This window comes from Barbus barbus (assembly GCF_936440315.1).
Source record: "Barbus barbus genome assembly, chromosome: 32".
Taxonomy (NCBI): domain Eukaryota; kingdom Metazoa; phylum Chordata; class Actinopteri; order Cypriniformes; family Cyprinidae; genus Barbus; species Barbus barbus.
Window position 1 is genome coordinate 3,368,121 of NC_136760.1, and position 13,209 is coordinate 3,381,329.

General features: G+C 38.2%; 1 protein-coding gene across 1 annotated transcript; it reads left to right on the plus strand.

The window, feature by feature from the left end:
* Positions 1–4,437, plus strand: LOC306852559 (carbonic anhydrase 7-like). Its single transcript, XM_079389482.1, has 9 exons — positions 1–21; positions 173–189; positions 553–579; positions 740–910; positions 1,650–1,801; positions 2,800–2,901; positions 2,998–3,070; positions 3,452–3,618; positions 3,729–4,437. The coding sequence occupies exons 4-9, from the start codon at positions 883–885 to the stop codon at positions 3,921–3,923; spliced, it is 717 nt and encodes a 238-aa protein (XP_079245608.1). The 5' UTR covers positions 1–21; positions 173–189; positions 553–579; positions 740–882; the 3' UTR covers positions 3,924–4,437.
* Positions 4,438–13,209: the final 8,772 nt, after the last annotated feature.

Sequence of the window (13,209 nt, forward strand, 5' to 3'; positions counted from 1 at the left end):
AGTCAGAGAGGTACAACCAGAGTAAGTCTGATTGATTTTATTTCTCAGTTTAAATTATAATCCAATTAAATTCTGTTAGCAAAATTGTTTCTGTTTTTAATGTGTATTGTTTGATGCAGATGATTGTCTTGCTGCTCATTTTTGCTGCTCTTCTGTGTCCCACCGTCTACAGTGCGGACGCTTCAGTGGGTGAGTGTAACTGAAGTTTAACTTCATTTAATCAATGAGTATTAAGTACCAGGGGTGGTGATGGCGCAGTGATAAGACACATGCCTTTGGTGTGAGAGACCCGGGTTCGAATCCACTGTGAGACACCAATGTGTCCCTGAGCAAGACACTTAACCCCTAGTTGCTCCAGAGGCGTGCGACCTCTGACATATATAGCAATTGTAAGTCGCTTTGGATAAAAGCGTCAGCTAAATGAATAAATGTAAATGTATATAGTTTTATTTTGTATACCTCTGTTAAACTAGGCACTAAAGGCTCTTGAAACGGTTTGATAGAAAGTTTCATTGGTTGTATTTATTAATGTTGTAATTTCACCCTAAACAGAATGGTGCTATCACAAGCCAGCATGCAGTAAGTGTGATTTATTCTTTTTTATTTTTTATTAATTTTTTTTTTTGCATTCTAAAACATTCCAAATCGACATAAATCTTAATATACATTTTATTATAAATGTTAAATATTAATATTCTTGTTCTGAAATTATTTCTTTTGGACTCCTGATTTGTAATAGATTTTGCCACCTGGCCCAAGATTGCTCCACAATATTGCAGTGGATCCAAGCAATCTCCCATTAATATCGTGACTGCAAGTGTTCAGAGAAATCCTGACCTGACCTCCTTTGACGTAACTGGTTTTGATGACAGCTCCACCTTCATGTCAATCGTAAACTCAGGAGACTCCGGTAAGGATCACAGCACACTGAGAACCTTAATTTGCTGATATTACTTGCATTTATGTGCACATTTTACAGAATAAACTGGACTTTCTCTGGATTTGTTCATCTTTATAAAATATAATTGCTAAAATGATTTAGCAATCACTTATTCAGTGACTTCCAAATAAGGAATACCAACTGACAAAACCAATCCTTAGGAGAAGGTAACATGAGAAGCATTAAAATGGTTGCACAGAAAAGAACAAAAGTGCGAGCTAGCAAAGAGATGTAGGTGATCTACTGTTAGACAACAGCAGGATAATATGTATTTGATGCTTCCTTGTGTTCCATGAGACTCACTGACTACATTTTGGTAACTTACCCCCAGTTTCACAGACATGACTCAAGCCTAGTCCCAGACTAAAGTGCAAGTCTAAGCTGTTTTAACTGAAAGAAACTTGCACTGACTGATCTTAAAATATATCAGTGCCTCTGTTTTGTCTCAAGATGCACACCAGTAATGTTTTTTTTCTGTGCAGTGCAGTGATGCATAAGAGCAGTACAGTTGCAGTGATGCAGTGTTGCATAAGAGCCAGACTAAATTAAGCCTGCCTCTAAACCCAGTATTAAAGTATACAGTTGTAATTGCAGTGTACTAACGCTACTTCTGAGCAGCATTAAACAGTCTATGTAAAGAGACTGAGAAAGTGCTTCTTTGACTGCTTTGCAATGTAAATTTGGTGTAATATATCCATTGTCTTCACAGTGGTGGTCAACCTGGATGATGAGATAATTAAAGTGCAAGGAGGTGCTCTTCCAGGTGTATACAACACCAAACAATTCCATCTCCACTGGGGCAACGGCAACTCCTCGCCTGGCTCTGAACACACTGTGGATGGCAAACAATACCCAATGGAGGTATGATTGACTGAATTTTGAAAACGGACTGCATTGTTTCAAATGTTTCCCCTCAAAGCAGCCTGAGTATGAGTAAACTCCCCTTACCAAAAAGTAGTATACTTAAAGTATATTTTATTAAGTATACTTAAGTAAAGTTCAAGTATATTTTAAGTATACTTTATGTAGTACGTATACAAATATCATTGTACTAGGATACTTGTAAGTGTACTACTTCAATACTTTTTGAACTTTACATCATACTTTAAGCATACTACTATGTCCCTATTTGGGTATTAATTTGTATATATTTTGTTATATGAATATCTGAACATACAAAACATCAAAAGAAAGAACAGAGTATCTCCTTGTAAACAAAAACATTTTATTTTAGTTCCAAGGATTCTTTTTTAAACCCTTGAATGTGGTTAAGTTTCATAAATGAAAAATAAAGAAATAAACAACGTTTTGAACCAAAAGCTGAAAAAAGACTATGAATTGGATTCAGAATGATAATCAAAATGAAGATGGAGTCAATCAACACCCCAAAGCTTGACAGTCGTTATTACCTCTTCATTGGTGACATTTTATTCCATAACGGACATAGTTTTGATGCTGTTTTATATCTGATGATTGTGTCAGATTACATGTGTTTTTTCTTTTGGAAATTCTGTACAGAAGATGTGTGCTAGTCCCCCCTACCATATAACAATGAAAACACAGAAAAAGTCTAAAAATATATTTGAGCTATACTTGTGCTCCTAGAATCTAAGTATAAGTCAAGTATACTTAAATGTCATTTTAAGTATATTTCTGAGAAGTACATGAAAAGTAGACAAAGTATACTTTCCTATTTTTTGTTTTTAGTTTAAAAGAAGTATACTAATAGCACACTTGAATAAACTTATTTTTCGTAAAGGTCTTTAAAGGGGCTTTTCACTGTGATGCAATAGAAGAACCTTTATTTTTTTAGGGTTTATGTGATCATTCATTGTGTGTGTTCTTATGTTGTCTCATAGCTGCACATTGTAAGTGTCCATTCAAAATACAACGGGAATGTGTCAGCTGCTCTAGCTGCCAAAGACAGCACAGCATTGGCTGTTCTTGGATTCTTCATTGAGGTGAGCATGACATTTATTATATCCGGAGGAAAACACAAACATAAATGGCTTGGTTTTGTGCACATGGATATACATTGTGTGTTTTTTAACTAACAGGGAATCAATGAAGCAAACAAAACAAAAAGCTGGGATATCCTATCATCCTATTTGACAAAAATACGCAATTCAGGTAAATAAATCGCTTGTAAGAATCTTGAGTTTTGTGAGGGATCGTTCACCCTAAAAATCTACTTTGTGTGATCATTTCTTCACCCTTGTGTCATTCCAAAGACATTTTGAAGAATGTTTCAACTGTTTTTGTTCATACAGTAAAAGTCAGTGGGGTCCAAAACAACGCTGGACTATGCTGGCTTTCACTGTATGAGCAAAAACAAAGATGGAACAATGATAACAAGTTTTTCATTTTGGAGTGAACCTTTAAACGCTGGTATGCTTGGTTAATCTCTCTTAATCAATATGACTTAACAACAAATTAGCACAAAACTTAAGACAACCAAGTAATTTCAATACACCCTCTTGACTTTTTTTTGTTTTTGTTGTGTATATATAGGTGATCAAACCTCAGACATTATGAATCAAATCACACTAAACAGTCTGATTGAAGGTGTGGACCTGACTAAATATTACCGCTACCAAGGCTCTCTGACTACACCCAGCTGTAATGAAGCTGTGATTTGGACTGTGTTTAAAGAGCCCGTCAAAGTCAGCCACGACTTTGTAAGTAAAGGCAACTATTTGGACAGTCATTCATAAAAATCCCATTCATCTGGATGACAACTCCTACATATTCTGATTTAAAATTTTGTTTACATTATTCCTCCAAACAGATCAACCGCTTCAGCACAACTGTCCTTTTCAAAGACACAAGCGCTTCAGTTCTGATCACTAACAACTTCAGAGGAGTTCAGCCCCTGAATTGCAGAGTTGTAACGTCACAGGTCGCAGCGGCATCTGCAGCACATTCATCATCCACTTTATCTGTCATCACAGTACTTCTCTTGTCCAGTTTGTGTTGGCTGTAAAAAATGCTTTGTGCACATTTGAGCTGATTTAATTTATTGCTATTGTAAATTATGCATACTTTGATTGCATTTGATCATGATTGATAATTTCTGCATATATTGATTTTATCACTTGTGAATCTTGTTACATGGAAAAATAAGATGCAAGTTAGGAGATGATGACACATAGCTGTTCCTTTTTCTACAAATTGTATATCTATTCTTACCAAGTGTATTTTTAAATGCACAATTTTCTATCTTTGAGGATAATATAAGTCCTTAGGATGTCAATTATTAACATTATTATTTTTTTTATCTCAATTGCAAAGTCTTAGTTTAAAAAGGTTAAAATCATACAGACGGCTGACGTTTTATATGAAGCTTATGTTATCTAGTTATATTCCACACTTGATGATTCAGTAGTATTATGATGATTTATGTTTTCAATTTTAAAACATGATGATTTATGCTTAAATTTATTCAAACTGGAATAATAAATTATTATTATTGCTGTTTAATAAAATGTCTCCAATTGATTTCTGTTTATGTACCATATATGAGGGTCCAAAGACCAATCAAAATGTTTGTGTGTGTGTGTGTGGGTATATATGATATATATTCACACACACACACACACACACACACACACACACACACACACACACACACACACACACACATCAAAGTCTCTTTAAGACAAGTCCTGTCACTCGGACTCGGACAACAACTGTGTCATAAATGTTGTTTCTTTTGCCCAAATAGCGTTATTAAAAAGCATATTATTCAGACTAGATCAGCCAGTGCGCATGCGCAGTCCTCAGCACAGGTCTCAGAACGCTGACTGTTTCTTTAGCAACCGGGACTTCTAACAGCAGCTGCAGTGATGCGCTGACTTTACCGATTAGCGACTGGCTCTTTCATTCAGAAGGCGGGGCTTCCTGATTGAGCGGCCATATTAAGCGTTGCATTTTTCCCCATTCAAAACTATACAAGTGACATGTCTTGGGTATTCTATAGTCTTTGCGGTAAGACTTTAGAATACTGTTCCTTCGTTACTGCTCCGGGTGTGTGTTCATGGTGTGTGTGTTCACTGCTGTGTGTGTGCATTTTGGATGGGTTAAAATGCAGAGCACAAATTCTGAGTATGGGTCAACATACTTGGCCGTATGTCACTTCACTTCACTTTAATAAATAACTACACAGGAACAAGTGACTAATGGACTATTAACATTGTAGTAACTACCATTACCATGAAATTCTGATTATTGATTTAGTAAGTAATAGCGAGCAGTTGAAACTGGTAGTCCACTATTAGCTAATCAATAACTACTATTTTTAATATATATCCTGGAGGACTATTAAGAACTACTGTACGTCACTCTCACGTGTGGCATCAAAGTACCACGAGAGCATTTCGAGAGCAGCCGGCTCACTCAGCCGCCGCAGTTTCTCAGTAGCCCCTCACTGCAGAACAAAGATCCAGGGGGCGGGGTTGGATCCACATCCAGGGGGTGGAGATGGTAAGTTTAGGGGTGGGGATGGGTGATTTTAGGGATCAGGGGGTGGAGACGGGTAGGTTTAGGTAGATGTTAGGTGGGAGGAGTTGGATTTAGATTCAACCACACCCCCTGGATCACCCAGGTGTTCTGTAGTGAGGACCATCTCCAGTCACACTTGAAGCAACTAATTAAGGTCTTCAGGATCATGTGAAAATTAAAGGCAGGTGTGTTTGATTAGAGTTGGAGCTAAACTTTGCAGGACAGTCGATCGCCAGGAACAGGGTTGGGCACGCTGTTCTAGACTCTTCTGACTCTCTTCTGATTGTCAAACCCCTGAACCTTACATGACATTTGAAACTGATACATACTGGTAGGATTTGAGTAGGAGGGCTGATTATTTATTTATTTTTATTTGTTTTAATAAAACGTACACATATTTAACACTTGTTGTAAAAACCATTTTCTTTAACTGTACTTGTTCGAGATATTTATCAAGTAGCATCCCATAAAGATCTTGAATGAAATGGTTAATGGCATCCTGCTAGTTCATGTAGACATCTTAATAGTGTCCAACATTATTTCTAACAAGTTATTACCTTTTACTAGAACTTAAACTCACTGTTTGGTGTGTATACGTAATATTGTTGTATAGTAAAGTGTTTTTGAAACCCATGTTTGTGCACTTGAATTGGACTCTACATTTACAACAAGTATCAGTTTTATACTTCAGGATGAAACTAAGATTTTTAATTTTGTACTGTAGCTCCTTTTGTTATTCTGTATTGTATTGTCATCTGAGTGTAGACAGGAGCTTCAGTTGAACTGAACAATTGATAATTATGTGTTCTTATTTTGAGTAGTTTTAAGAGGAAAGATTGTTTTTAAAGGGAGTTCTAAATGATTTGACAGATGTAATTGCTGTTTGTTTTGACTGTCATTCATTGGCAGTTGTCTGCAGTCAGGTTTTTTTTGGTCTATACTTGATATGTACAGTATATGTGTAACCCTCCGGGTCCGCACCGCCATAACTCATTCCTGTCCCGAGTGGGTCTCGAATCCGGGTCTCTGGCGCAGGAGGTGGGCGCTATAACAAGGAGGCTAAAGGCCACAGCCTCAATTTGAGATCAGGGCAGTGAGGTTTACACGCAACATCTCTTACTGGCCTACGTCGGTTACATACGCACAACGTATTTGGTTTCAACCTATTTACTTTCTTTGCACAAACTTGCAATTGTTTGTGTTTTCAAAACAATTGTGCCTTATGCCTAAACTAATCTATTAATGCTTGTTTTAGCAGTTTCTTTTATGTATGTGATACAAAAAATAAATAAAGGCCTATATCGTATTAGTCTGGTTCAGTCATCAAGTTTAATGGTCTTTATGCTGAGGATTAACTTATGGGTTAGGGCTTTTTCATTCAAACTTCTAGTCTTGATTTTGCATTCAAGTACTTGGAGCATTTTTTTTCCCCTTCTCTCTTTATTGGGGAAGAAATCCTGGGGTCTGTTTCATAAAACAAGTTTAGCAAATAAGCCAGGCTTATTTCAGTTAGTATGACTTACTTTGAACCAAATCAAACTGAAATAAACGTATAATAAAGCTTCCCCACTGGATGCAACAAATGCCTAGTTTGTAATGGGTTTTATTGTTTTTGTGTGGTAGCACCGTGAAACGCCATCTCAATACGGTGAGGGGCGTAACATTTCCGTCTCACGCTTGAGTTATTCGACCGATCACAATGCACTGGATAGCTGACCAATCAGAGCATGCCTCGCTTCTTAGAACGATGAGCTTTGTAAAAATCGACGCGTTTCAGAAAGGCGGGGCTTAGAGGAGCAACAATAATGTACAGTATTAAGAAAATGTGTTTTTTTTACTTTAAACCACATTGCATTACACCAAATACACAAAATAATGCTCTTTTTAGCAACATCATATGACCCCTTTAACCAAGTTTCCAGGAAGGATCTACAGCAGTTTTCAGTCACTGGTGAAATACAGGTTCTAATAAACTTCAACAAAGAAAGAAAGAAGGGCATTGTGATCAAAACACCTCAACAAAACTCAGAGGGCGGAAATGGAGTGGTCTCATGGAGCAGAACAACAGATTTTCCTCCCATATAGTATTTAAAGTACCTTTAGAAATATTTCATCATCTCTAACCTTTCCTGAAAGTCAAAGAATAACCTCTCTGACTGTTATGAACACCTTCAGTTTGTGAGAATACTCATAAGCCATGTGTTCACACAAGACATGACAGCATGAAAGCACACAGCCAATGAAAAACACAAGCTGCGTGCCACACAGCACAAGACATAACATGAATGCACGCAGCCAAACACGAACTGCGTGAAACAATACAACTAAACACACATGGACAGGGGAGCGCACACTCACACAACAAGACAGAACATGGAGCACGAGTGTTCGAACCCCGACCCAAAACGGAAACTCAAGACATGAGTGCCGGGATCCGAACACCACGCTCCAACACGAAACAAGGCACGCAGACGAGAGAGCGCACGGCTCGAGCACAATCGAAGCCGCATGCTCATATGAAAACAGGTGTCATGGACAATCTGATTTAATTAAATTGTGAAGACTGAAAATGAAAAGACCAAACAAAGTTTGTCTTTGTGAATAGATTGATAATTTCTGCAGAATTGAAAGCAAGACAGAGGAATAAGAGCTGTGAGCAGAGTGATACCCAACTCTCCCAGCACCTGTTGTTTATACCATCCAAGAAGATAAATTGTTGAAAACAGATAAAACCTTATGTTAGCCAGTTATGTTACTCTGTGCACATCACCCCATAACACATGCACACCTCATGCACAGCACATGCACATCATCATGTTTAGTTATTAGTTCATGATTAACACACACACACATATATATATATATATATATATATATATATATATATATATATATATATTAAAAATGTTATATGAGATTAGTACACAATGCAAATAAGACAAAATTAAAGATTTGCATAACACTCCTCCCTTTTGATCATTTTTGATCACTTATACTATACGATTTTTAGACACATTACCCTTATAGCTTACATCAAGCGTGTAAATTCACTAGGATTCAAAACACACCACTACTCTCATAAGGGTGAAAAAGCATTTGCATTATTTTTGTATGGAACATAGTCATTCCCTAACATATAAGCAAGCTATACAGAAGACAATAACTCTCATTTTAGATTATAGGTAAGGAAAACAAAACAAAAAAAATCTTTGTGAGATATTAAAACAGAAGAAAAACGTTCTTATCTTTCCCTCAGGTTGCATTATCTCGTAACACGGACAATGACCTGCTTTAAACCCTCGCTTAGTCTGCAACGTAATATTTACTCTTTTTACTCTTCTTCAATAGATCTGCTGCAGATGTCAGATTTTAGCATCTCTTTGGCCTCACAATTTTCATCAGAAAAGCTCACATTACTCTTACTTCCGTACAGGGCATCGTACATTATCATTTGATGAGTTACTGAAGATTCCATGGTCGAATTTACAGCTCTCCTAATCATGCTCATTACACAGAGCCACATACACAGCAAAAATAGAACCATATTCAGTGCTGAGATAGCAATTAATCCAATGTATTCTGCTTTTTTCCACAAACCCTTAAACCAATTACTGCAAGCACAGCACTGTCTTCTTTTATTATTTGACTAATTTGTCTGCTCAACTCTTGTCCCACAACTCTCCTGTAATGGCGTTCTATGATTGGATATCTGGGATTCCACCAGACTGTTCAGACTGTCTTTTTCTGTTCTTGTTTGTTCACCTCAGTCAGTCAGACGTCCCCCTTGGCACGGGGCAGTGGTCAATCATTTTACTGATCTGTAGTGCCTTCTTGTGGTGCTGGATCCTTCCTGCAGTGGCTTGCATGCACCCACGTAGCTCTCTCTGCCACCTTCACCGCAGTGTGTGTTATCAGCAGGACCTGGAACGGGCCCGTTCCACCTTTTAGATTTCCAATGTTTCCTCCTCAAGTCCTTGGGTACCACGAAATCGCCAGGCCAGATATCATGCAAGACTCCTTCAGCTGCCTTGGGCAGAGCGTCCTTGACCTGCTGAGATATCTGTGAAAGAACAAGGGACAAATTTCGACAGTAGTTTAGCATGTCATCTTCACACAAGACTGTAGAGGGCAGTGGTCGTAGTTCTGGTCCTACTCCAATGGAAGTTGGCCTGCCAAACACAATTTCAAAAGGACTCAAGTTAGACTGTTCTTTTTCTCATTCTCTTATACATCAATACTATGGGGAGTGCTTTTAACCAAGACAAACCTGTCTGCTCACAACACTTCATCAATTTGTTCTTCAGCGTACCATTACATTGTTCTGCAAAACCTGCGCTTTCAGGATGGTATGAAGTGTATTTACGTATGTCGATGCCCAAAAATTGTCCCACTTGGGTGATGGCCTTGTTTGCAAAGGGTGTGCCATTGTCACTACTAATTTTTCTTGGTATTCCCCATCGGGGAACAATTTCAGACAGAAGTGCTTTCGCAACAGCATTAGCATTCTGTTTGGATGTGGGAAAAGCCTCAACCCACTTCGAGAACATATCAATTATAACCAAGCAAAACTTTTTGCCTTCACTTGGTGTCAATTCAATTAAATCAAACATTATGTGATCCAAAGGCTGATTTGGAATCGGGTGTGCAGCTTGAGGCATCATTTGCCCTCTGTCCACATTGTTTGTGGCACAAATCATACATGATTGGCAATATTTGTCCGCAAAGGAAGTAAATCCCTTTGTGAACCAATATTGATTTAGCAAATCAAACATTCCCCCCTTACTCACATGATCGAGGCCATGTACAAGTTTTGCATAATATGGGAAAAAATGTTTTGGCAGACATGGTTTGTTTTCAGTACTCAGCCACAGGTGGTTTTTCAGTTTGCACTCGGCCTTCGCCCATTGTTTCTTCTCCTCTGGTGTTGTAAAAGCTTGCATAGCTATGAAAGAATCAGAAGGGAGTGTGAATGAGTCATTGTTATCCGTTACACATATCAAAGAAGGCTCTGTTCTCATAGCTGCGTCCTTCGCAGCTGCATCAGCTCGTTTGTTACCTAGAGACACAAAATCATCACTTGTAGAGTGTGCTACACATTTACAGATAGTGATTGACTTTGGAAGCAAGATTGCTTCTAACAATGCTGCTATTCTATCATGGTTTAGAACGGGCTTACCATCAGACTTTAGAAATTTCCTGTGTTTCCACAATGCCCCAAAATCATAACAAACCCCAAAAGAATAACGAGAATCTGTGTAGATGGTAACTGTTTGCCCTTCAGCAATTTTGCAAGCCTTCGTCAATGCTACTAATTCAGTGCTCCAGATGTTATCGTTGCATATGCAGTGGTTACAGCGTAACCTGCTCTGTTTTTGTCAGTTTTTGGGTCTCTAGATGCTGAACCATCAACGAATAGAATTAAGTCAGAATTTTCTAAAGGGGTTTCTTTTAAATCTGGTCTTGGTGTACAGACCTGTTCCAATGTGGCAACTCAATCATGTTGCGTCCCCATCTTTCTCTGTGGGGAGCAGTGTATGAGGATTTAATACTGTGCATCTTTTTATCGTGATGTTTGGCATTTCCAACAAAATTGCATTGTACCTGAGCCATCTGGCAGTTGACAAATGGGATGTCCTCCGTTCTAACAGGATCATCGAGACCTCGTGCGGCACGAGAAGAGTCACATCAGAGTACCCCACAATTCCCCTTGAGGCTAAAATAGCTTTTTCTGCAGATGCAACAGCTCTCAGGCATTTTGGCAAGCCTGCTGCTACCGGATCGAGCTTTTTCATGACAGGTTTTGGAATCTTTTGAATTGCCTCTTTCCGTTTCTCAGACAGAGATTTACCATCTTTAGAGATGACATGACCTAAAAATGTCACCTCCCGTTTTACAAATTGCAGTTTTGACAAACTGGCCTTGTGACCTTTAGCAGCTAAATGTTTTAACAGTTTCACAGTGTCTTTTTCACACGTTTTCTCATCTTTTGCTGTGATCAAAACATCATCCACGTACTGAAGCAATGCTGTACCTGGTGTCAGCTGCAATGGCTCTAAGCTCCTTCTCAGTGATTTGTTAAATATTGCTGGCGATTCTGAATAGCCCTGGCAGAGCCTCGTGAAAGTGTAGGCCTTACCATTAAAATGAAAAGCTTTGTGAACTGGCACAGAGAAGAACGCATTAGATAAATCAATAACTAACAAACCACTCAGCATCGCTTGGCACTTGTGACAAAATTGTATATGGATTTGGAACATTTGGAGCTTGTGCTTGAACTGCTTCATTCCCGGCCTGCAGATCTTGCACAAAGCACCACTCTGTTGGTTGCCTGCGTCCCTTATCTTATTGACAGGGAAAATAGGTGTATGCACAGGAGAATTCTCACAGGTCACAATTATCCCAGCTGCTCTTAATGATTCAAAACCTGATGTTATACCTTCAATAGCCTCCTTCTTGAGGGGGTATTGAGGCTTACATGGTCTGTAATCAGATTTTGGAGTGATTTGAACTGGTTCACAATTTTTAATCAACCCCACATCAAATTGAGATGAAGCCCAGTGTTTTAGGAATAGCAACAGCTTCATTCTCTGTGAGAAAACAGTGATCTGCTATTGCGCAATCAGTCACACAGACTGTGCGTACAGCTTTCACAACAGGCTCATGCAAAAACATTCGGTATGCAGACAGCGTTGGATTGTATTCAACAATTTCCTCTGCTGTCCCCAACCAATTCACATGAAACATGCATATCTTTACAAATAAACCAATGTCTTCCCAATGGTCATTGTTCTTTTTGGACAATGAGACATGTGGAAGAGAATCAATAACATCAAAAAACTTTTGCTGTTCATTTCTCAAATCAACAGCAACAGCACATCTGTTTGCTGTCCAGATTAACCATTTCAAGTCTATTGTGTCTGTACATTGAACGTATTTCTGTTCAAACATTTCATCTCTTGCAAATGATACATGTGCTGAGCAATGTAAACCAGAGAAACTCTGCCCTTTGTAGCATTGACAATTTTTCACATAATTCATCATCTTTCAGTTTCCACTGGTAAATATACAACTGCGATTGTTGAATTGTGGCTAAAGTGTGCACAGGGCCACTTGAATTTCACCTGGGCTGGCTAATAGACAAACACTCAGTTTGCACATTAAATCTCTTCCTAATAAATTTTGAGGGCAGCTTTGTGACAGTAGAAAACAGTGCTTAAAACTTGTGCCATTCTCATCCTCGCATCTCAATGGAATCCCAGGTGCAGAAGTTGACCAAACAAAATTTCCACTTAATTTTAGAATTGGATCCATTTCATCCATTCTAATTACAGAATTACTTGCCCCGCTGTCAGCCAGGAAAGTCATTTAAATTCCTTTCACCCATAATCTGATTCTTAAAAGATTACTTGACATTTTCTAGTCTTACAATGTGATCATAAAGCAAGCATATTTTCTTCATTGCAATTAGAATCGTTAGTAAGTGTGTGTGTTTCATTCTTATCTGTTTGTGCTGGTGGCCTTGGTGGACTTTGCTCCTGACTCAAGTTCAAGTTCAAGTTCAAGTCAGCTTTATTGTCAATTCTTCCACATGTACAGTACATACATACAGAGAATCGAAATTGCATTACTCTCAGACCCTTGGTGCATACAGTTAACATTAAACACGTTCAGATACAGATAAATACAGTTTAAACATATGTACATACAACTATACAATTATACAAATGAGGATATTGTAGAAAAAAATAAGAATTAGATCGATAAAGTGG